The sequence below is a fragment of the Balaenoptera musculus genome, chromosome 17 (genome assembly GCF_009873245.2).
Source record: "Balaenoptera musculus isolate JJ_BM4_2016_0621 chromosome 17, mBalMus1.pri.v3, whole genome shotgun sequence".
Lineage (NCBI taxonomy): Eukaryota > Metazoa > Chordata > Mammalia > Artiodactyla > Balaenopteridae > Balaenoptera > Balaenoptera musculus.
In genome coordinates this window covers 37,034,816-37,056,545 of record NC_045801.1, presented here as the reverse complement: position 1 = coordinate 37,056,545, position 21,730 = coordinate 37,034,816, and the positions used below count along the sequence as shown (strand labels likewise).

Sequence of the window (21,730 nt, the reverse complement as noted above, 5' to 3'; positions counted from 1 at the left end):
ACCATATTCTGATACCAAGGGAAAATAAAATCTGGACTTAGAGTCTTGTTTGTACTTAGAAGGTTTTCCGGACAGGAAGGCAGTCTTGATGCAATGCAGTAAGCCACAATACCAGTGGGGCATTACAGGTGAAAAATCTGCAGCTGTACCCCTTCACCACAATGTATTACAACTGTATGCTGGAATATTTCCTGTACAGAAATAGGGTTTGGTTAACTTTGTTTCCCAAGAGTAGATCACATTAAAATGTTATAAAATCATGATTTCCTGCATTTTGAATACTTGTGGTTTCTCAACTGGTTCCAATATTTTAAGTTTTTTTTTTTTTTGTATGACTCCTATTAGTTGAAGATGTATAGAAGCTTTTCTTTTCCTTCTTCAGAATCAACTAAAAAGCAGATACATATAAAAACTGGTATTATAAGCTAAAAAATTTGAGATTATATACATATTTGTATTTTATGCCATTATTAAATGGTGGGTTTATACTTTGAAGTAGAAGCATAAAAAACTGACATGCTGCTATCAGAATACATTTTATTTTTAATTAACTATTGAAAAATATCTCTACTTAGTTGCTTTTGTTTTATGTGATGAATATGTTTCTCTTCTTATAAGTAATTGATTGTAGAAATGTTCTTCATGTTTAAAAGGACAGTTACTTAGGTCCAGTAATAATCATAAATAGAAACCACATCTGTATTTATGGAGGCAAAGCTGGTTTTTTACCTTGTTAGGTTTTAATGTTTATATTGCACTTTATATATCTTAATTTCTATAATAATATATAGATGTCCATTTATCCTAATTTCTATAATAATATATAATAAATTATCCTAATTTATGTAATGATACAATGTATATATACATTGTCTCTTTCAGTCACCCATCAATCCACTATTTTATGCTCAGACCTCACATTCTATATTTTAACTCTCCACTTACCTACTGTCTAGTCATCAATTAAAAACTCTTTATCTACCTCTAATTTTTCTAGTGCATTCCCCACTAGGGAATATATTTGGTCTTATCACCACTTTGACATTGTGATAAATGTAGTGTATCCTTTTACTTGCTTAATGAGATAAAATAACTTTCTATTAACAAAATAAGGGTTTTACAACAATTAACTCTTTCAAAAGTTATCAACTAGGAATGTTCCAGTGTGAAAAACCCTTTTCCCACCCAGGGGTGTAGGTCAGAAAGAATTCGAAGAAATCGATACTTGAGGCAGTGGATAACAGAAAACTTTAAAGCTAAACAAAAGGCTCAAAAGGAAGAGCTGGGGAATGAGATGTCCACACAGACTTTGAAAAGTTCCAACAGATTCCTGGGAAACTAGGAGGATATGTACATGCATAAATCTGTGCACTTACCCCAGGCTCTGCACATGCTAAGAATGACCTAAGAAGGCCCTATGCTCTCACCTCAGGCTGACCTTAAGGCTCTGCACAAGCAAGAAGGGAAGGCCAGGGGAGAGTTGAGGGCATGCCCTAATAGGCACATAGAGCCCCTCAGCAGAAACTGGGTATACTTGTTGTTTCCAGGCCTTTAAGGAAATCTCTGTCTAATTATTAACTGACCACTAAGCTCACCAAGTAGAGACTTCAGTGGCCACATATAAAGAAAACAGACTTTTTAGAATTAATTCATAAATGTTAGTAACAACAACAACAAAAAAAAAGAGAACAAATATCAATGACAAGAAGCCCTGGGGAAGGGAGTCTGATTTCCACAGTTGCCATTATTTATTAATAATATAATAATAGTAATATAGTTAATATTTATTAATATAATAAAATTTTATATCATTTTAAATGTCCAGTTTCCAACAAAAAAGTATGTGCTCTGCAGAGAAACAAAGTCTGACCCATATACAGAGGAAAAAAGTAATCAATAGTAACTGTCCCTAGGATGCCCAGATGTTGACCTCACTAGACAGACTTGAGCTGTCTATTTTGAATATGTTCAAAAAAACCTAAAGAAAGCCTTGTCTAAAGGACTAAAGGGAAGTATGAGAATGATGCCTCACCAAATAGAGAGTATCAATAAAAAGATAGAAATTGTAAAGAAAAAAAAAAAAGAAATCCCAGAGTTGAAAAGTATAAAAAGTGAAATGAAAAATTTACTAGAAGGGCTCAATAGCAGATCTCAGCAGGCAGAAGAAAGAAGCAGTGAATTTAAAGATAGGTCAATTGAGATTATTGAGTGTTGAAAACAGAAAGATAAAAGAATGAAGACAAGTGACCAGAGCCTTAGAGACTGTGGAATACCATCAAGTGTACCAATATGTGCGTGAGGGGAGGCCTAGAAGTTAAGGAGAGAAAGGAGAATAAAGACTATTTGAAAAGCTAATGGCTGAACACTTCCCAAATTTAATTAAAAACATTAGTCTGCACATCCAGGAAGTTCAATGAACTCCATGTAGAAAAAACTCAAAGATTTCCATACCAAACAATCAGCCTATCCAAAAAAAAAAAACAAAAACCACCCTGACTGCAACTAGAGGGAAGTGATTCATCATATATAAGGGATGCTCAGTAAGATTAACAGCTGATTTCTCATCAGCAACTGTGGAGACCAGAGGCAGAGAGATAACATATTCAAAGTGCTGAAAGAAAAAGGTAGCTAAAGAGAAAATAATTGCCAAATTAAGTAACTATAAATGACTGGGATTAATGGTAAGGGTCAAAATGTATTCTGCATTCAGATTTCTTTCTATGAATCTACTTTAAAGAAACTGAAACTGGAAATTGTAAATGATACATTATGGAGTCTATTTTTCTTCTTTAATCTAAAGGTAATTAAAGAGCAAAGGATTTATAGCCAAAGGTCTGCCACTTACTAAATGTGTAACCTTGAACATATTACCTAACTTCTCTAAGCCACAGTTCACTTATCTGTAAAATGGGAATAATGTATTCCTCACTAAGATAATATACAAAAAATGTTTGTAAATTGTAAAAGGTTGTTCTTCTACCACAGCTTCCATCAGTATTTTTATTACTGCTACTACCAAAATCACGGATGATGATGGAAAAGTGAACTGTTTTACCCCTACTGTACTGACCTGTTAATTGGTGTCCTGAGAAATCTGGAAATATAGTGGGAGGAGTGATAAAGATGGTATCCTCTGATGTAACCTAGCCTTAATAACTTACTACTGAATGGAAGTTCCGGCTTTGTGCTAACCAGCCCTACACAGTCAGCTAGGCTCTCTATTTCATCATAATATAAAGGAAAGGACAGTTGAATCAGATTGATAGAATGTGTCACTTGCTAAATACTACCACCTCTTTATTATGTACGTAAATACAGGGAACACACTTCCTCTGTATCCGTTTCTTAGGTTGCTTGGTGGCACTGAGTGGGCAAAGGGGCAATGGCCCAGCTTTAGCAGTCCCTGGACAAAGAATTCAGACCTGTTTATCTATGAGCAGATGGGCAGTTGCAACCCTGCTAATAGTCTTGGCAGTACTATTAAATAATAAAAACAAATTAAGTGCCAAAATATTCTTTGTACCAAAAATATTTTTAAATGGCCAACACACATGCAAATCTTCCCAAATTAGCCATCAAATGGAAACAAATCTTGGAATCATATTTTAAATGCAAAAATACATGTGCTTTTACCAACTGGCAGATATACAACCTAAAATATATTCATATGCAGAGACCACATATGCTTAGAGTACAGTTTATTATATATGGCTGGCTAATTTTTTAGGTCCTGTCAAATAATGGATAGGAAAACAAAATGTAATAAAAATATATATAATCTTGACAGTCATTTGAAATGTACCATGTGTTACATGTGGAATGTTTTCCAGTGAAACCAATTTACTTGTTCCCACTTCCCATGACTCAGTACTAGATATTTAGGCTTTCTAAACTATTTTTGGCAACCAAACTTTCTTGGAATAGTCATCTTTCCTTCAAGTTATTCAGTGCAAGCATTAATAATAAATCCTCAGTTATAGATATGTAACTAAAAATCATTCACATCATCTCCTTCAAACCTAAAAGCACAAAATAAAGTTATTTTAAATAGATCACACAAAATAGAGCCCAGATTTATTCCTGAGAATAATTAATTGCTGCCATATGAATCACAATGTGACTGCGTTAGATTTTTAGTTTAATTCTGTTACTACTAGACTAGAGATCAGCTGGGCAATGTCTACCTCTAACTGAAAGGCAAAGGAGGATTAGTGAGCTAATGAAAAGTTTGTTAAAAGTGGGTGTGATTGCAAAATAATTTGAAAGGAGAGCTCAGTATATAAAACAAGACCTTTTTAGAATAGAAGACTGTAAAAAAGATTATTTTTTCAGCACCTATCTTCATTCATAAATTTTAAAACTATTTATTGAGCATATACCATGTACCTCACTCTGTGCTATGAGTTTATTGGAGAAATAGCTGGAGTTCGTTAAGAATGCTTGTCAGAGAACACACGGAATGCAGCCAGGCCTCAGGAAGGAGCAGTAGGCTACTTTTAGAACCACAACCATCGTGCCTACCCTCCTAAATGAGGTCTTAATTCCAACACATGCCTCGCTTCCCTCTTTCCTAGTCACTACCCAAACTGTAAGATTTAGCCCCTCTTGCCTAGATACTGATTTGTATCCCCTTTTCCTTCTCTTACCAAAACTCCTTTCTCCTCTACCTCCCAAACCCTTCCACTGAGCCCTCTGGAACACCTGTTCTGTGACTAGTGAACTTCCCTAAACCTCAGCCTCTTCTTCAAGAATTTCCTCTACCTCTTCACCTTAAATGAAATCCTGCTGTCCCCTGGGACTCTGTCCACCACTGTCACCCGCCTTGAGGTGGAAGCAGTTTATTCTCCCACATCGTTTTTACCTCCAGGTCAGGAGATAAGGTGTTCTGCTGCTCACCTATGCCACTTGCCTGTACTCTTCTCCCCTCCTGTGAAGGCTTCCTGCTTTTTTGAGACTCCTTCCGTCCAATTATATCATCCTCACCCCTCTTCGTTGTTGCCGTCTGCTATTTGGTCGTTTGCCCTCATTCTCAGAAGTCTTCAGCCCATGGCCTCCAGCCTTTTTCTTCACTGCCGTCGACATCCATGTGAAAGAGGCAGTCAGAACCCCAGCTCCTCACTCTAGTGACCTCCTCCTCCACTCCGTCTCAGTACTCACTCCCACACACAAGCCCTGGGACTTGCCAGCGTCCCAAACTGCTCCACCTCCTAAATCGTTCATTCCAGCATCCTAATCTTACTCACAGTCTTTCCATCTCTCCAGCCCGCTCATTCGGCAAGCCCCAGTACAGTCATTCATTAAACCGTATAGAGATCGATAGTTCTCTGCTTTCTCCCGATCCATCAGCTTACTCTGTTTTCACCTCCCCTTTTAACCAGTTTACGTTCTTAATTCGTCATTTAAAACACCTTCTTGCAAATAAGTACCCTGAACTTCATCGTTCTCTTTCTTTCCATTACACTCTCCTGACGAAAGGCTAAGGCTGGTTGAGTCTACACGTATGTGTCAACACAGTTAACTCCCTCTCCAGCTCTCGAGAATAGCCAACTCCATACTCAGGATTTCCACTTGGATGGCTCATTGATGCCTCCAACTCAGCTTGTCTAAAAATGAACTTACGATCTCCCCTCTTCCACCTGACACCACAAACCTACTCCCCAGTGGGACAAATCGATCTTACCCATTCCAGTAAATGACATCAGCACCCATACAGTTGCTTGGGCCAGAGACCTGGGGGTCATCCTTAACACCTCCCTCTCCTATACCTAATCAGTCAACAGATTTTTATTTCTCAAGAATCTCCCACATACCACTCCATTGCCACCAGCCATACCATAAGCCATCTACATTTCTAGCACAGATCACTGCGCTAGCCTCCTAATTGCCTGTTCACATCCGTGCTTGCCCCATTCTCTTTTAATACATTCTCTACACAGTAACCAGAAACTTTTAAAAACATAAATTTGACTTTAAGCATTGCTTCTTTGCTTAAAACCCTTCAAAGAGATCTCACTGACATTAAGATAAAGTCCAAAATCCTTATCGTGGACTAAAATAATTTAGTTTTTATTATCTACATTTCACAAATGAGGGAACTGAGGCCCAGGGTCATTAAATAAGGTGCTCAAGGTCATAGAGCAGTGATTAAAGGTCAGGGCCAGGATTTCATCCTAAGTGAATGTAATACCAACAAGGGTTTTTCCTTATGTTGGAGAAATTTTAAAAATAAAGATTATATCTATATGATTTATAAACCTGTGGCTCAATATATATTTCAGTGGACAGTTGACTAAAATTACCTTTAAAATACTAATTGTACTGAGTGTTGTTATCAGCTTTTCTTTTGAGGTTTTGAGGACAAAAATGTTCTTAACATGGGGGAAAGGATTAATATGTGACTTTTGCAAATGCACTTATAGACATACAATCTTAAACTTTTTAAACAGAAGTTTCATTTATTAATACCCCTTTATTAACCAAGGGAAATAGGGCGTATAAAGGAAAATACTGACAAATACATAACACATATTTTATGATGTATTTCTATAGTAGTTCTCTGTTGTTTCCTAAATTTTGAGAGTAGCCTGGAATGTTCCAATTGAAGTATGTAACCTCAGAACCAGCCTCACACAAAGTTGTGAACTAAATAAAATTTTTCTTTGGCTTTCTTCCAAATCTCTCTTTTTGAACTTTCACAATTTCTCTTTGCCTAAGCCCCAGTGTTGGTACAGTTTACTTTCATTGCCCTTAAACTACCTAATGGCTTCCCACAATGGTTCCCAGCTTGCATTGCCTTTTATTATGGATTTATTCCAACTCTCTCCTGTACGTCAAAACTTGCTAGTACTTTTTCTTAAGGCCTCACTCTGCTTTCCAGTGTGACGGCCAATTTTCATAAGCTATTATACATTGATTTTCTTTTAACTAATTAATTTATTTATTTTTGCCTGCGTTGGGTCTTTGTTGCTGCTCACGGGTTTTCTCTAGTTGCAGCAAGCAGGGGCTACTCTTCGTTGCGGTGCGCGGGCTTCTCATTGCAGTGGCTCCTCTTGTTGTGGAGCACAGGCTCTAGGCGCGCAGGCTTCAGTTGTTGTGGCACACGGGCTCAGTAGTTGTGGTGCACGGGCTTAGTTGCTCCACGGCATGTGGGATCTTCGCAGACCAGGGCTCAAACCCGTGTCCCCTGCATTGACAGGCGGATTCTTAACCACTGAGCCACCTACTGTATATTAGGTGGAAGTCCCTATTGTATATTAATTTAATGGAGAACTTCTGGAGACAATACCTGAAACAAGTCTTTTTTTCACCCTATTTGCTGTGTAACCTCTCTACCAAGAAGATGATTTTTGAACTTTACATTCTGTTAATTTGTTACTAATAAAAAAAAAAGATAGGTATGTTAAATACGCTTTTCTAAACTCATTCGCCCTCTCCCATGAGATTCTTATGTGTCTCATCCCACTTCCCACATCTTATCCATTTCTACTTATGACTTTCTTAAGCTAAAGGACTGACTTACTGGCAGTCTAGAAAAGAGTTAGGCAAGGAGATGTTCCTTTATCTCTCAAGTAATAGGCAACATACAGGGAAATATTTTAATAGATATGCAGCAGAAAACCATATTGAACTATGATTACAAGGTTCCTGAACATCCAGGCTCAAGGTTTATTATTATTATTTTTTTTAATTATTTATTTATTTATATATTTATTTATGGCTGTGTTGGGTCTTCGTTTCTGTGCGAGGGCTTTCTCTAGTTGCGGCAAGTGGGGGCCACTCTTCATAGCGGTGCGCGGGCCTCTCAGTGTCGCGGCCTCTCTTGTTGCGGAGCACAGGTTCCAGACGCGCAGGCTCAGTAGTTGTGGCTCACAGGCCTAGTCGCTCCGCGGCATGTGGGATCTTCTCAGACCAGGGCTCGAACCCGTGTCCCCTGCATTGGCAGGCAGATTCTCAACCACTGCGCCACCAGGGAAGCCCAAGGTTTATTATTTTCTTCCCACAGGTCCAACCCATTGTTAAGAAATCTAACAAGCAGGACTCTTATTCACAACCTACCTGATTCTTTTAACAACACCCAAGCTTCAGAAGTGTTCTTGGAGCATGAGAAGGATAAATAATTAGTAACTAACATTTCTTAAGCTTTTATTATGTGGTATTAAATGGAAGGCTTTGTCTCTTTTAATCCTCACAACAATTCATGAGATAGTTCTGTTATTATCCCCTTTTTAGGGATATGAGTACTGATGTTAGAAAAATTAATTTGCCCAAGAATTCATAGCTAATGGAACTAGAAATTGAATCCCATTAGGTATAACTCCAAAGTTTATGCTTTAATCTTCTACACTTCTTTGTGGAGAATTTTTAATGTGCCATGGATGGACTGAATCACCCAGGATATGTGTATTCGTTCATTCATGAATTATTCATTCATTCATTCAGCAACATTTTTTGAACATTCACTGTATACAGTTTGCCAGGTTCTGTGAAAATCCAAAGCTTAACCAAATGGAAATCATTCCCTCAAGGAATGTGTCTACCAGCGAAAATGTCATGTATAGAAATAACTGTAACATGAGGTGTATAGTGATAAGAGCTATGAAACAGATTCCCATTTTTAAAAACTTTTGGAGTTCAGAAAAGGGAAAGCATTTCTGCATCTGGGAGGTGAAAAGGCTCAAAGAAAGTTGGTATTTCATTTGGACCTTGATAGATGGGAAAGATTTAAACATTAGACAGTGAGAAACCAGGGATTCTACGGGTATTTGAGGCTGAGAGACAGTATAGGAACAAAGACCCAGAGAGGGGAAAGTTAGAAAAATGTATGTCATGGAAGGCAAGAAGAGGGAGAATTTCAAGAAATGGTGGCTAAAAGTAGAATTTATGGATATGTCACTTGTCCTTATCACTAACCAAAACATATGCTCTGTTTCCTCACACTGTTAGCCTCTTATGCTTATCCATTTTGTGCCCCTTTCTTCCATTTAGCACGTTGTCATACATGGATGTTCAAGTCCCTGTGTAAGGAAAAGAAACTCTTATAGGTGGAGGTAAAATTTATTCCCATTCAAAGATTTAGAATCACTTATTTAGGAAAGGAAGGTTAAGGAGAAATCTATTCATTCAGGAAGCTTTTATTAATATCCTATTATGTTCCAAAAACTGTTTGATGCTAATATTTTTAAAAATAATATGCCATTTTTGCCTTAAGGATCACAGAGTCAACTGAAGGAGACAAACATGTAAATAAGGAATGGCGAAATGTAATGACTTCTATGATAGAGGAGTGAGTTAGATATGGAAGTGACACAAGAGAGGCAGTGACCGGTTCTGAGAATGGTCATAGTTAGGAAATGCTTCCAAAAGAGGAGACACATCTGAGCCCAGTCCTTTTTTTTTTTTTTTTAAGACAGATGGGATCAACTCACATGTTCTATTCTGAAGCTTATTTTTTTTTAAGTTAATAATATATCTTGAGTGTCTTTTGTGTTAGTATATATAGGTATTCCGTATTCATTTTAACGGTTGTACAGATTCCAGTCTAGAGATCTGCATGTTATATTTAATTCCATATTGATGGATATTTGTATTTTTCCAATTTCTTACTAATACAGTACTGAAGTAAATACACACACATGCACACACACACACATACTTGTATTGGAATATCTGTAAAACAAATTCTTAGATGTATCCTTCCAAGCATTTAATAGATATTGCCAAATTATTCTTCAAAAATAATGGGTAGAAATGCTTTTTCCCACACCTCTACAGAAATTAGAAATGTCAGTCTTTTCAAACTTCCAGATTAATAAAGAAAAATACTACATTATTGCTTTAATTTTAATTTATGTAGCTATTAGTGAAGTTGAGTATCTTTGCATGTTTACTGGCTGGTTATATCTTTTCTTCTGTGAATTAATTGCTGTCAGAATCTGGGATTTTACCTTATGCAAGCTAATAAATTAGCCTGTTAACGTTTTATGGATGCTGACAGAAAATATTAGACTTTTGGGTCAGAAACAAAGAATATTATTGCTCGTGGCACAGCAAACAGTGTGTGCATCATGTTTGCATTGGTTTCTCTTGCCCCCAAGTCCCACAAGGGCGATGCAGAAGGGCCCCCAGGGGGATGCTCTGCATGCAGCAGATAAATATCACAGCATGGAGCATGGAGCTTGTCAAATCAACCTCTCTGAGAGCAAGTCTGCTCTTTGTCCTGGAAAGAAACTTTACCTCATCACTCAAGGATACTTTCTGCAAACAGAACCTGAGAAATGGTCCCTGTTAACAGCTTTCAGGGCCTTGCATCCTTTGCATACCTGGCAAGAACATGCAGGGACGTTCAGGGCCTCTTCCAACAACTTTCTTTGCTTATTTTTCTATATGCTTACTATCATTTTCTCATTGATTTGTAAGAGCTCTCTGCTATCGCAACAAGTATTTGTAGATCTGTCATTAACTATTACCTGTTTTATCCTAACCTTGCTTTTTATTAATTTTGATGTTATCAGTTGTGAGGTTTGTTTTGTTGTTTGTTTTACCATCTGCAGGTTTCATGCCATACACAGAAAAGGCTACCCTATTATGATAAAAATATTAAATGATTTTTTCTCTTATGTTTTCAGCTTTTAGCCTTTAATATTTTGATCCTTTTGGAATTTACTTACATATAGGAATGATGTAGGGACCCACTTTGGTTTTACCAAATGGCTGACCAGTTCTTGCAACCTCATTTCCCATCTTTCCCCTACTTGTTTGAAATGGTACCTTCATCACATACTAAAATTTATCTGTACTTACATATTATTATTTTTTTCTTCTTCTAATCTATTTGTATGTTACTACTCCAATCTTATCTTTTAATTTTAATTAGTATAGCTTTATAATAGACTTAGCATCTGGTAGAATTTGTTCCCCACTCTTTCTCCTTTATTTAAAAACTTCCTTGACTGTTTCCACATATTATTCTTGAATGAGTCTTTTGAAATAAAGTAGGTAAACAGGATGAATATAACTATGAAAAGAAATCCTAAACTACTGTCCTTTACAACTGTATCCCCTTTTAAAAGTCTCATTAATGTTATAACTTTTATGAAGATTCAAGTTGCATGTCAACAAATACAGAAGCATCATTTCTGCTTGCATCTTCTAAAATCTTCTTTCTTTTAATATAGATTCCTTGTAGTTTGGAATACTGGGATGAACTCCAGAAGGTTTTTGTTGCATTTCGAGAATTTAGTCTGTCTGAAAGCAAAGTTTGTGAGCTGCAGTTGCCAGATATCAATGTTGTGAATGACCAGAAGAAACTGGTATCCTCGGATCTTTGGAGAATTGTGTTGAACAGCAGCCAAAATGGAGCTGATGACCAAAGGTAACTCAGTGAACAAAGTGAAAAATGAAATAGTGGCATTATACTAGGAAACAATCGTCAAGTCATCTTATCTAGTGGCCCCTCACTTAGCTATATCGCAGCTGTCTAGCAGCTGCATCTGTCTAAACTACAGATGAGAACCAGGAAGTGAGATAGAAGCTGATGTTTCAAAGTCTGTGTACTAAAATTCCTGTGTTTTACTGTGAGCTCTCTCTAAGAACCTGTTCCTTAAATATAAAAGGAAAAAAGAGCAAAAAACAAACTTCAAAAAAAAAAAATCCAGTTATCCTGAGCTAAAAAATATAGAGGAAAAGAGCCATACACACTTCAATAGACTCTTAATGACACAGTCATCAATATGTGTAAATGTTAACCCTGGGGCATTAAAAGAAACGTTAAGTAAATTGAATTGTCTCCTTCTTTTTGGAACTACTTCCTTCTTAAGGGGTTTTTAAAAAAACTTTAAAAGACAGACCTCCAGACATTAGGAAAACTTGACTAACCAAAATAATTTATACTCAAGATTTCAGATAACCAAAGTTTTATTCAGCTCTTGAATCTATTTGACTATAGTGTATCTCTAGAGCTATAGACTTCAGGTATTCTGAATCGCGTCCCCAGAACTTCCTGTTCTACACCGCCTACAGGATATCTGGTTAGTGACAAAACAGGGCCAGATTGTCCCTAATTCCAGTGTTTGCCTGCTTACTACATCCACTAACTTAGAGTAGAGAAAAAATGGCTTCAGCAATTTATTCTTCAAGTGCTCCTTCTAGTTTACATATCCTTATTATGTCTTTCTGTTCACGCTCCCCTAAATGACAAGAAAAAGAAAGTAAATCACCATCAATGGAACAGTTTTTCTGGTCATATAATACGTGTACTATGGGCCTGTGCCTATCTTGCTGCCCATCACTTTCAATGTCCTACCTTCTAATTCTCCTGACGAGTTTGCTCTAGCATTATCTTATTCTTTGTATATAATCCACCCCCGTTTTTTCCCCCCAAACAACATTTTGACACTAACAAAAAGAAAAAAAATCCACCGTTTCAACACCCTGCGATTGAACTGTTTTCTCTTTTTTGTTACCTTTATTTTTGCCCATCATTGTATGCCTTTACAGGGTTATAATCATAGCACACCATTTTGTATTCTAATTCCTGTTTTATATTATAGATAGTTGTGAATGCTTTCTCTTTTTGTAATTAATAGTAATATATGTTCATTGAAGAACATCTGGGAAATAAAGAAAATAATACCACCCATCATCATATCACACCGAGATAACCTCTGTTCACATTAGTCTGTAGCATCACAGTCTTTTTCATTGATTACTTTGTATGCTTAATAATAATACGTTTTTTACTTTATGGTTTCTATTTCTAGGTCATTTGGGCTCTTTAAAAATAATTGCCGTCCCAGTATATTACCTAGTAATGTACGACTGGTGAAAATATATTAGAGGAGTCGGGTCTTGATTTTACCTATATGAAATGCAGCAGTGAAAAGAACACCACCCATCCTGGGAGGAGTTAGCAGATGGATAGAAAGATTGCCTGTTCTAAGCATAGGTTACCTAGTCAGAAACCAGGAAATCTCAGAAAACAGAGCTATGGGTGATGGAATTTTTTTAAATCTGAGTTTCATTATTAGTATCAAGTTAGAAATCATTTCTTGATTCTAATTATCAAGGAATGCATTTTCATCATTGAAACAAGCATTTTGGATAAGGTTAATTCCTCTGAATCTGAAACATTCATAAAAATCACTTTGTGGTAAGCTTAGCACTGCAGAAACGTGGAACCTTTAGGGAATGGAAATTTTTGCAGACAGTCAAATTCAGGCAGTTTTTCACCAAGCTTTCGACATTGTAATCACAGATCTTTTGTCCTCACCTCGGATTTTTCAACTTGCCTAATATTTCACAATTGATCTTGCTTTAAATTGTTTGACATTAAGCATTTTTTAGGTAGACATTGATGTTAGTGAAATTAAATTTAAAGAGCTGGTTTAAAATTCAACATAATAAAACACTATTAAGACATTTTTCAAAAAGGACAGTAAATAAATATCATCCAGTTTCTTGAAGGAAAACATCAGTGCTTTGTTGATATGTCGACATTTCACGTAGAAATAAAAGTGCTACAGTTAGATCCAGTATATTCTGTCATGAGAAATCTAAAAGTGGACAAAAACCTGACACTTTTATGATTAGAGATTATCTTCTCTTAAATAATATTTATGGTTTGAGAAGGATATGCATCAGACTGTTGTACTTTACTGGAAGAAAGTTCGTAAAAATAAGTCCCATGAAGCTTAATCTAAAAAAAAAAAAAAAAAAAAGCGTCTTGCCCACAATTGTCAAAAGTGCAACAGTGTAGGATATTTAGTGGTAATGGCATCACTGTGTGTATGTAAATAGAAGCACTATTTATTAGAGATTTTCAAGTTAGCAGACCTGGGTTTAAGTCCTGGCTCCATCACCAACTAGCTGTTTGTCCCTGAGAAACTTGATTTCTAAGCTGAGGCCTTAAGGAATGGGTAGGAGCTAACCAGTCTGAGGGGTGGCAGGTAGCCTTCGGTACAAAGGACTGGAGACCAATGATTCACTCTCTTAAACCTTGGTCTGTTTATCCCATACAGGCATATTATCTTTAATTCAATCCCCGTGTATTTGTGATAATTATTTTCCACTATCTTTAATTAATGGTTTGCTTGATCATATGAAAATGAATGATGGGTAACTGTTGTTTTTTTCAAGGTAGCATTGGAAAGAGAGTAACTTAAGTTTAGTTTCCACAATAGTATTGACCTTTAGGAGAGTTCTCTTTCTATTTGTGGTGCACTGGACTGAAGCAAGAGATACAGCCTTTAAGCCCTGATCAGGGTATCCATTTCAGCTATTTATTTTTAATCTCAGCATGTATGTATTTGCCCACCCCCACTGCCCACTGCTGAAGCCTAAATAAACCCCTTTTCCCAGTAGGTCCTGACAAGAAACAGACAGCACACTCAGACTGGTTAACTGAGGAGAGTTTACTGTAAAGACTATTTACAAAAGTGTTGGCAAGGTGAAGGGATAGGACAGTACCCTGAGGCTAGAAACCATGGGGAACCATCCCACTCTTAGTCCTGAAAGAGCCAGGTAATAGAGCCATTACCAAAACTAACCCAGAATGGGTGGTTGTAGCTGTTTTTGGTGGAGGGACCAGCAACGTGCAGAGACGTGGCTAAGAAGGAGCCAGGAGAATATGAGTCCTCCCGCCACTCTCTTCACACCTTCTGATCTCCCTCGGGCACCTTCCACTGGCCAAACCAAAAGACAAGCCGGGGACAAAGCAGCTTGTTGATACAGTCAGGGGCAGAGAAGAGGATGGGGAGGGGTAGAAAGTGGATTTAGAGAGCAAACAAGATAGCCAGCAAGCACATGATGTATTTGGAATTTACAGTTTCTTACCTAGTGATGGGACCTAGGTGGAAAGATGAGAAATGGCTGGTGGGCCCAACTCTCAGGCTTTGGGCCACTCTACTAGGTTCCCTGAGTTTGGTATCAACCAGATGTCTTCTGATGGACCAGAACAACTTTCTACTTTGTTTCCCCCTCTTACCCTCACCCCAAATGGCTAACTCCAGAAGTATGTGACTATCTAAAGTCACAAGTTACAGGCAATTATTGTGTTACACAGTAATAACTGTGAAGATCTTGATATATATGTCCAGTTAACTTTATGACAAATTGTTTGATGATAATGCTAAACTGTTTACCTGTGCCGAGTCTTTGGTGGTTTTGTCTGTATTACATGGTCACTTTCTCACAACGTTAAAACGTGAGAGTAGGTTGCTTACAAGGACTTTTTATCCCCACCCCCAAAACATTGGTTCATAGAAGAAGGCATCCTGGAAAAAGAAGTGTGTGGCTCTTTCTTCGTGTGATAAAAATGGAAACTGTTGAGTTTTTTAGAGTGCAAAATAAAAAAAAATAAGATTTTCTCCTTCTCCCTAAAGATCCTGTAAGTCGCTGTCCACTCATATTTAGTGATCTTTGAGACAGTGGTCCACAGCTTTTTGTGTATGTGAGGAAGAGATGCTTTTTATTTACCAAACTGTCATTCTTGTGTGTATAGCCAGTGCAGGAATCAGAGGGAGAGCGTTGTGATGGTAAAGTCCCTGGATCATTTCCTTTCTCCTCACTGGTTGAACTTTCTCCTACCAGAAGGTCACTGTGGCCTCTAGAAAATTGTTTGCCTCCATTTGGCTACTCGGATCTGTACTTTTAGATGTACCTAAATTTGCTGGGTACCATTTTTTTTTAACCTTTTGACTTTCATAAACCATTCAGACAACAATCTTGATGTTTGGAACTGCTTTGCCACCTTGTTACAAGGTATTGACAGTAGTTCCCTGTGCTATACAGTAGGTCCTTGTTGCTTATCTATTTTAATTTTTTTTTAATTTATTTATTTATTTTTGGCTGTGTTGGGTCTTCGTTGCTGCACATGGGCTTTCTCTAGTTGTGGCGAGTGGGGGCTACTCTTCGTTGCGGTGCACGGGCTTCTCATCGCAGTGGCTTCTCTTGTTGCGGAGCATGGGCTCTAGGCACGCGGACTTCAGTAGTTGCAGCACACGGGCTCAGTAGTTGTGGCTCGCGGGCTCTAGAGCGCAGGCTCAGTAGTTGTGGCGCACGGGCTTAGTTGCTCCGGCATGTGGGATCTTCCCGGACCAGGGCTCGAACCCATGTCCCTGAATTGGCAGGCTGATTCTTAACCACTGCGCCACCAGGGAAGCCCCGCTTATCTATTTTATATGTAGTAGTTTGTATCTACTAATCCCAAACTCTTAATTTATCCCTTCCCCAGCCCATCCCCCACTATCCCCCTTGGTAACCATAAGTTTGTTTTCTATTTCTGTTTTGTAAATAAGGTCATTTATATCATTTTTTTTTAGATTCCACATATAAGTGATATATGATTTGTCCTTGTCTGGCTGACTTACTTCACTTAATATGATAATCTCTAGCTACATCCATGTTGCTGCAAATGGCATTATTTCACTCATTTTTATGGCTGAGTAATATCCCATTGTGTATATATACTACATCTACTTTACCCATTCATCTGTTGATGGAATTTTTTTAATAAAATAGAAACTATCAATGTGAAAAGGACAAATACTGTATAATTCCACTTATGTGAGATACCAAGAGTAGTCATATTTATAAAGACAAAAGTAGAATGGTGGTTGCCAGGAGATGAGGGAGAGGAAAATTGTTTAATGGGTATGGACTTTCAGTTTGGGAAGATGAAAAAATTCTGAAGACGGATGATGATGTTAGTTGCACAACAATGTGAATGTACTTAATGCCACTGAACTGTACACTTTTAACTGGTTAAAATAGTGAATTTTAAGTTATGTGTATTTTACCACAATTTTTAAAATATTTTCAGTAACCTCCCCCCGCCATTTTATAGGTGTACTAGGTTACAACAGAGGTGTATTTCTTATTTGGGGTTAGAGTTAAAACATTCCCCAAAAAAGACAGGTCTAAGGTGTAGAGAGAACATGGTGTAGCAGGCACACATATCAACCCTTGTCTTCTCTCCTCCATGCGGTGCTCTCCCAGGATGGACAGGACGGTGTTTTTGCAGTAGGCAGGGGAGAGTTTAGGTGAACCAATGTTGAGAGACAGTGCCACACTGGGATGAATGACAGTGTGATATTGTCAGATCCCTCTTGGGAGCTAAAGGTAATCACCAGCAACTAACATTAAACTAAGTAACCAGTACAGTACCCTGTTTGCCAACCAGGAAAAGAGGGATGAAATTTTTTTTTCTCTTATGGAGTGATAGACATTATGCTAAGCAGTTTCTATGTAGTACCTCCTTTAATACTCAAAAAGCAAGTCCAGTTACTACACTTACTGTACAGATGAGAAAACAGATTTAGCTAGATGAAATAATTTGCCCATGATTACAGTGTAAGTGGAAGCAGTGCAAGCATTTTCATCTCAGTTTTCTTACCTCAATCATTCTCTGCTTAATCTCTATGCTATATTATAAAACTCTTATTACCACAGAGGGATACAGAGAAAAGCCCAAGGCTTTATCAATCAAGTCAGATCATTGTTGGATACCTGCAGAGCTATAGGGGTGACATCCAGGGGTGAATCTTTAAGGATTATGCCTGGGTCCCTGCAGTGCCTATGGATCAATCAAATCTAAACTTACTAAAACACTCCTTGTTTAAAGGAATTGATACCCTTCTATGGGTCACCCAGGACAGTAAATAAGTCCCTTTGGCTAAAATGAAGGTATGGATATGTAAAACTCCTGCCATGCTTTCTACTTTTTAGAATATTTCCTCTATTCTAAAAATTTGAATTTCCATTAGGAACTTATTGATATTTGAACTAACTACTGAATCTTGAGTTCTATGTATTACTATTTGAAAGGTTTTGCCCCTTGGAGCCATCTTTACTTTTCCATTTCTGATTATTACACATCTCATGAATTACGTTTTTCCTTTTGATATCTGGATCAGATCAAAGTCCATTGTACTTAATTAAGGAAATGATATAAATGTAGTTGCTATAAGTGTCCCTAGCAGGGTCATTGTTCTCATCTTTATGACTGTTTAGCTCTATCATAGTTAGATATTTCTAATCCTTATGTAAAAGGTAAACATGCATGTGCTACTTCTATAGTGTATAGTGATGATCACATTAAGTTGAATATCAAAAAACTATAAATTTACTGATTCAAAATATAAAGCATTTCATGTGCATATACCATATTAATTTTGTGTTTAAGACATTTTAATTTTGATATAACTCCAATTTTTAAATAAAACTCTAAATTTTTAAATATAGATTAATCTAGTAACATTTTAGTCAGGATTTTAAGATGGAAAGAGTGCTGACCACTTGAATATATATGTTAGGAGTTACTACATAGACCTAAAAATATCTTTTAACCATTGATTTGTACATTTAATTTAGGAAAAGTGAAAAATCAATCAATTTGTTATAAAGATTTTGACACGTACTTATTTGTGATGTCTTAGCAACCTTTTTCAACATGTTACAGAATTTGCTACTCTCAAGAGAGAGAAAAGTAAATCTTGGAAAATCTCAAGAGTGTCAAAAATTGCAGTTGGCAAGAGAAATTCTTCAGATAAACACCTCAAATTGTGTACTTACTGTTTTAAAACTGATCTCAAAGTACTCTCACCTGGATTTTTAATAATATCTTGACTAACGCTATACCCTATTTTTAACAACTTCTTAAAGTATTATAAGGGAGAGATTTCATATGTGTAAAACACATGTACAACTAATTCAGTTTGGTCTTTCTGAATAAATACAAGTTTTAATTTTACCTTGCCAATGAGATGTCTTTTTAACTTTAATTTTTTTAATTGAAGTATAGTTGATTTACCATGTTGTGTTAGTTTCTGGTGTATAGCAAAGTGAGTCAGTTATAAAATGTATATATATATATACACACACACATACACACATGTTTTCATATTCTTTTCCAGTGTAGGTTATTACAAGATATTGAATATAGCTCCCTGTGCTATACAGTAGGACCTTGTTGTTTATCTATTTTAAATGAGATCTTTATTTGTAACTCCACAGATAAATTCCTAGAAAGCTATTTGGGTTAGTATACCCATTTATAGAAGTTTTAAAAATATGCCTAGCTGCATTTTCATGCATAACATTTCATCAGAAACATAGTGCCCCAGAGTTGTGTTTTCTTTGTATGCAATGGAGTTTTTCTAACATTGCAGTAAGTACCACCACATGACTATAAACACCTTGAAGTTAAATACTCAGTAAACCTAGCTTTCATTTTCACCAGCCTGTTCACAACCTCTTTCAAAGCTCAGCTGAAGATTCACACTCTGCAAATCCTGCATGATTCACCCTGTGCCATTCTGACTTCCTCTTGTATTTCCACTCTGGCAGCACTTCCAACTTTCCTATTCCTTGATGGTTGTTCTGTTTTATAATGTTTGTAAACGTCTACATATTTTATATCACCAGTTAGACTGTGAATTCTTTGAAAACCAAGGATTTATTTCTTTAGTTTTTCTTGTCTTAGTTCTCCCTAGGATACTGTAAACCAGTGTTTCTTCTCTAGGCTTCTCATGGATTTGGGAGCCAGGCTACCATAGCTGTAGAGCAAATTTCAGATTTGGAAAGAAGAGGGTGGAAGACAGTAAGGGGGAATAGGGCAGCATCTATTTAGTGATCCACAATTAGCAGAATGCATCTTGGCCCCTCCCAATCCCCAGGTCTCATGCTTCTACTAGCATTGAGGGGAGGCAGCTAGGCTGCACGTTTCCCACGCACACCAGCAGCCGCTATGTACAAATTTCTTCCCTCCTACAGATGCCTTCACTATTTATTTTAATCGACTTTTACTGGTATAAAATGGTGTTGGGAGGATGGACAAGTAAAGAGAGGACACATGTGGTGTAATTGTCCATGGAACCTTGGTTCTTCTGGACATGGTCATAACTTTTATGGCACCTAATACAGTATGCAGTAGGTATTCAATAAAGAGTATTGGCTAACTCATATGGGAATATGGATGTGGATGACCTGGAGAAGTAAAACAAAAGGAAGATTTATGGTGACACTGAAAATGTTGGGTTTTTTGAACAGCACAGTCATACTCTGAATTGTGTTGGTCTTAACTTACGGACAACTTGTTCTCATATTAGTTTAAGTGAAATGTGGATGGAAGAAAATTGGGTTGGAGGTCAACATGGCCTGGGGTTTCAGGAATCCTTCAAAATTTTTCTGCTAATAACTCATAGAGAATAATCAACGAGAACTTAATTTTTTTTAATTTATTTATTTAATTTGTTTATTTTGGGCCGTGTTGGGTCTTCATTGCTGCGCACGGGCTTTCTCTAGTTGCGGCGAGCGGGGGCTACTCTTTGTTGCGGTGCGCGGGCTTCTCATTGCGATGGCTTCTCTTGTTGCGGAGCACAGGCTCTAGGCACGTGGGCTTCAGTAATTGTGGCTCGTGGGCTCTAGAGTGCAGGCTCAGTAGTTGTGGCGCACGGGCTTAGTTGCTCTGCGGCGTGTGGGATCTTCCCGGACCAGGGCTCGAACCTGTTTTCCCCTGCATTGGCAGGTGGATTCTTAACCACTGCACCACCAGGGAAGCCCCAGAACTTAATTTTTTAAAACAACTTGTTTATGTGAGCAAATGTGGAAGATTTGATGAGAACATTGACTATAGGATTATGGGAGCTAGCTTTAAAAACCCCTATAGAAAGACATTTCATTTATATGATGTTGGGAAATTTAGGTTATTGAACTTCTTTTATTAATTATCTCCCACAGCTCTGGAAGTGAATCTGGTTCTCAAAGCACTTGTGACCAACTTGTAACTCCAACAGCCCTGGCTGCCTGTACCAGAGTTGACTCCTGTTTTACCCCATGGTTTGTCCCATCTCTTTGCGTTTCCTTCCAGTTTGCTCACCTGGAGTTCCATTTTTGTCATCACCTTGATCAACTAGGCACAGGTACTCTATTTTAGCATCGGAATAACATTCACTTAATACTTATTGTTTTATCCCTGCACAAAACTCCTTCCCTACTGACCACCACACACATGGTGGAGGAAACTTTTAGAAGTAGCATTCATCTCCTCTAACAGTAAGCACCAGCAAAGTTATTCTGAAGTTGATTTCGTATAATAGGTGTCCCCCTTACATTTGAACCATCTTATGGACCTTTTATATAGGGTACCATTTATATTGAATTGCCGTGATTTTGCACACTTCCTAATGAGAATTTTCAAGGAAGTTACAAAAATTGCAGGTTTTACTGTTACTCCAATTATGATCTTTTTGAAAGAAATACATCTGTTTTTTTCCTATCTTATGAGCCATTACATGAATGGCAAATAGTTTCCAAAAGTACTTGATACTACCTTATCTCGAAAGTACAAATACCTTCTACAAAAAATGGGCAAATTCTCCAATAATTTAAAAGACTAGCATTTTTACAAGTTTATAAGGTAGAAGAATAAGTTTTTCCACACACCAAAAGTGGCCTTTTATAAGTTTGCTCATGTTCATGAATAATTATTCCTAAAAGTCTGTACCAAACCTTTTCTACTTAATACATTTTGATTCTGGTATTAGGTTTTCAACCTACATGTAATGGAAAAAGGAAAAAAATCAGATTAAAACTAAACACAGCTGCTGTTAAGCATCTTGCCTTTTCAGCAAAAACGGAGTTTAACCTGTATTTTCTAACTCTGTTTGGGTCATGTTTTTGGTTTTGAGATTTGGTGGGTAGATACAGAGCACTTCTATGAAATGCTTCTTAAATA

At 37.2% G+C, this 21,730-nt stretch overlaps 1 protein-coding gene across 1 annotated transcript in view; it reads left to right on the top strand.

The window, feature by feature from the left end:
* The window catches only part of VPS13B (vacuolar protein sorting 13 homolog B), a 775,748-nt gene that overhangs the window by 659,236 nt on the left and 94,782 nt on the right, over positions 1-21,730 (top strand). Inside the window, exons 40-41 of the mRNA XM_036830846.1 lie at positions 11,175-11,371; positions 20,734-20,915. Of these exons, the coding sequence (XP_036686741.1) occupies positions 11,175-11,371; positions 20,734-20,915 (379 nt within the window). The remainder of the gene's footprint in view (positions 1-11,174; positions 11,372-20,733; positions 20,916-21,730) is intronic.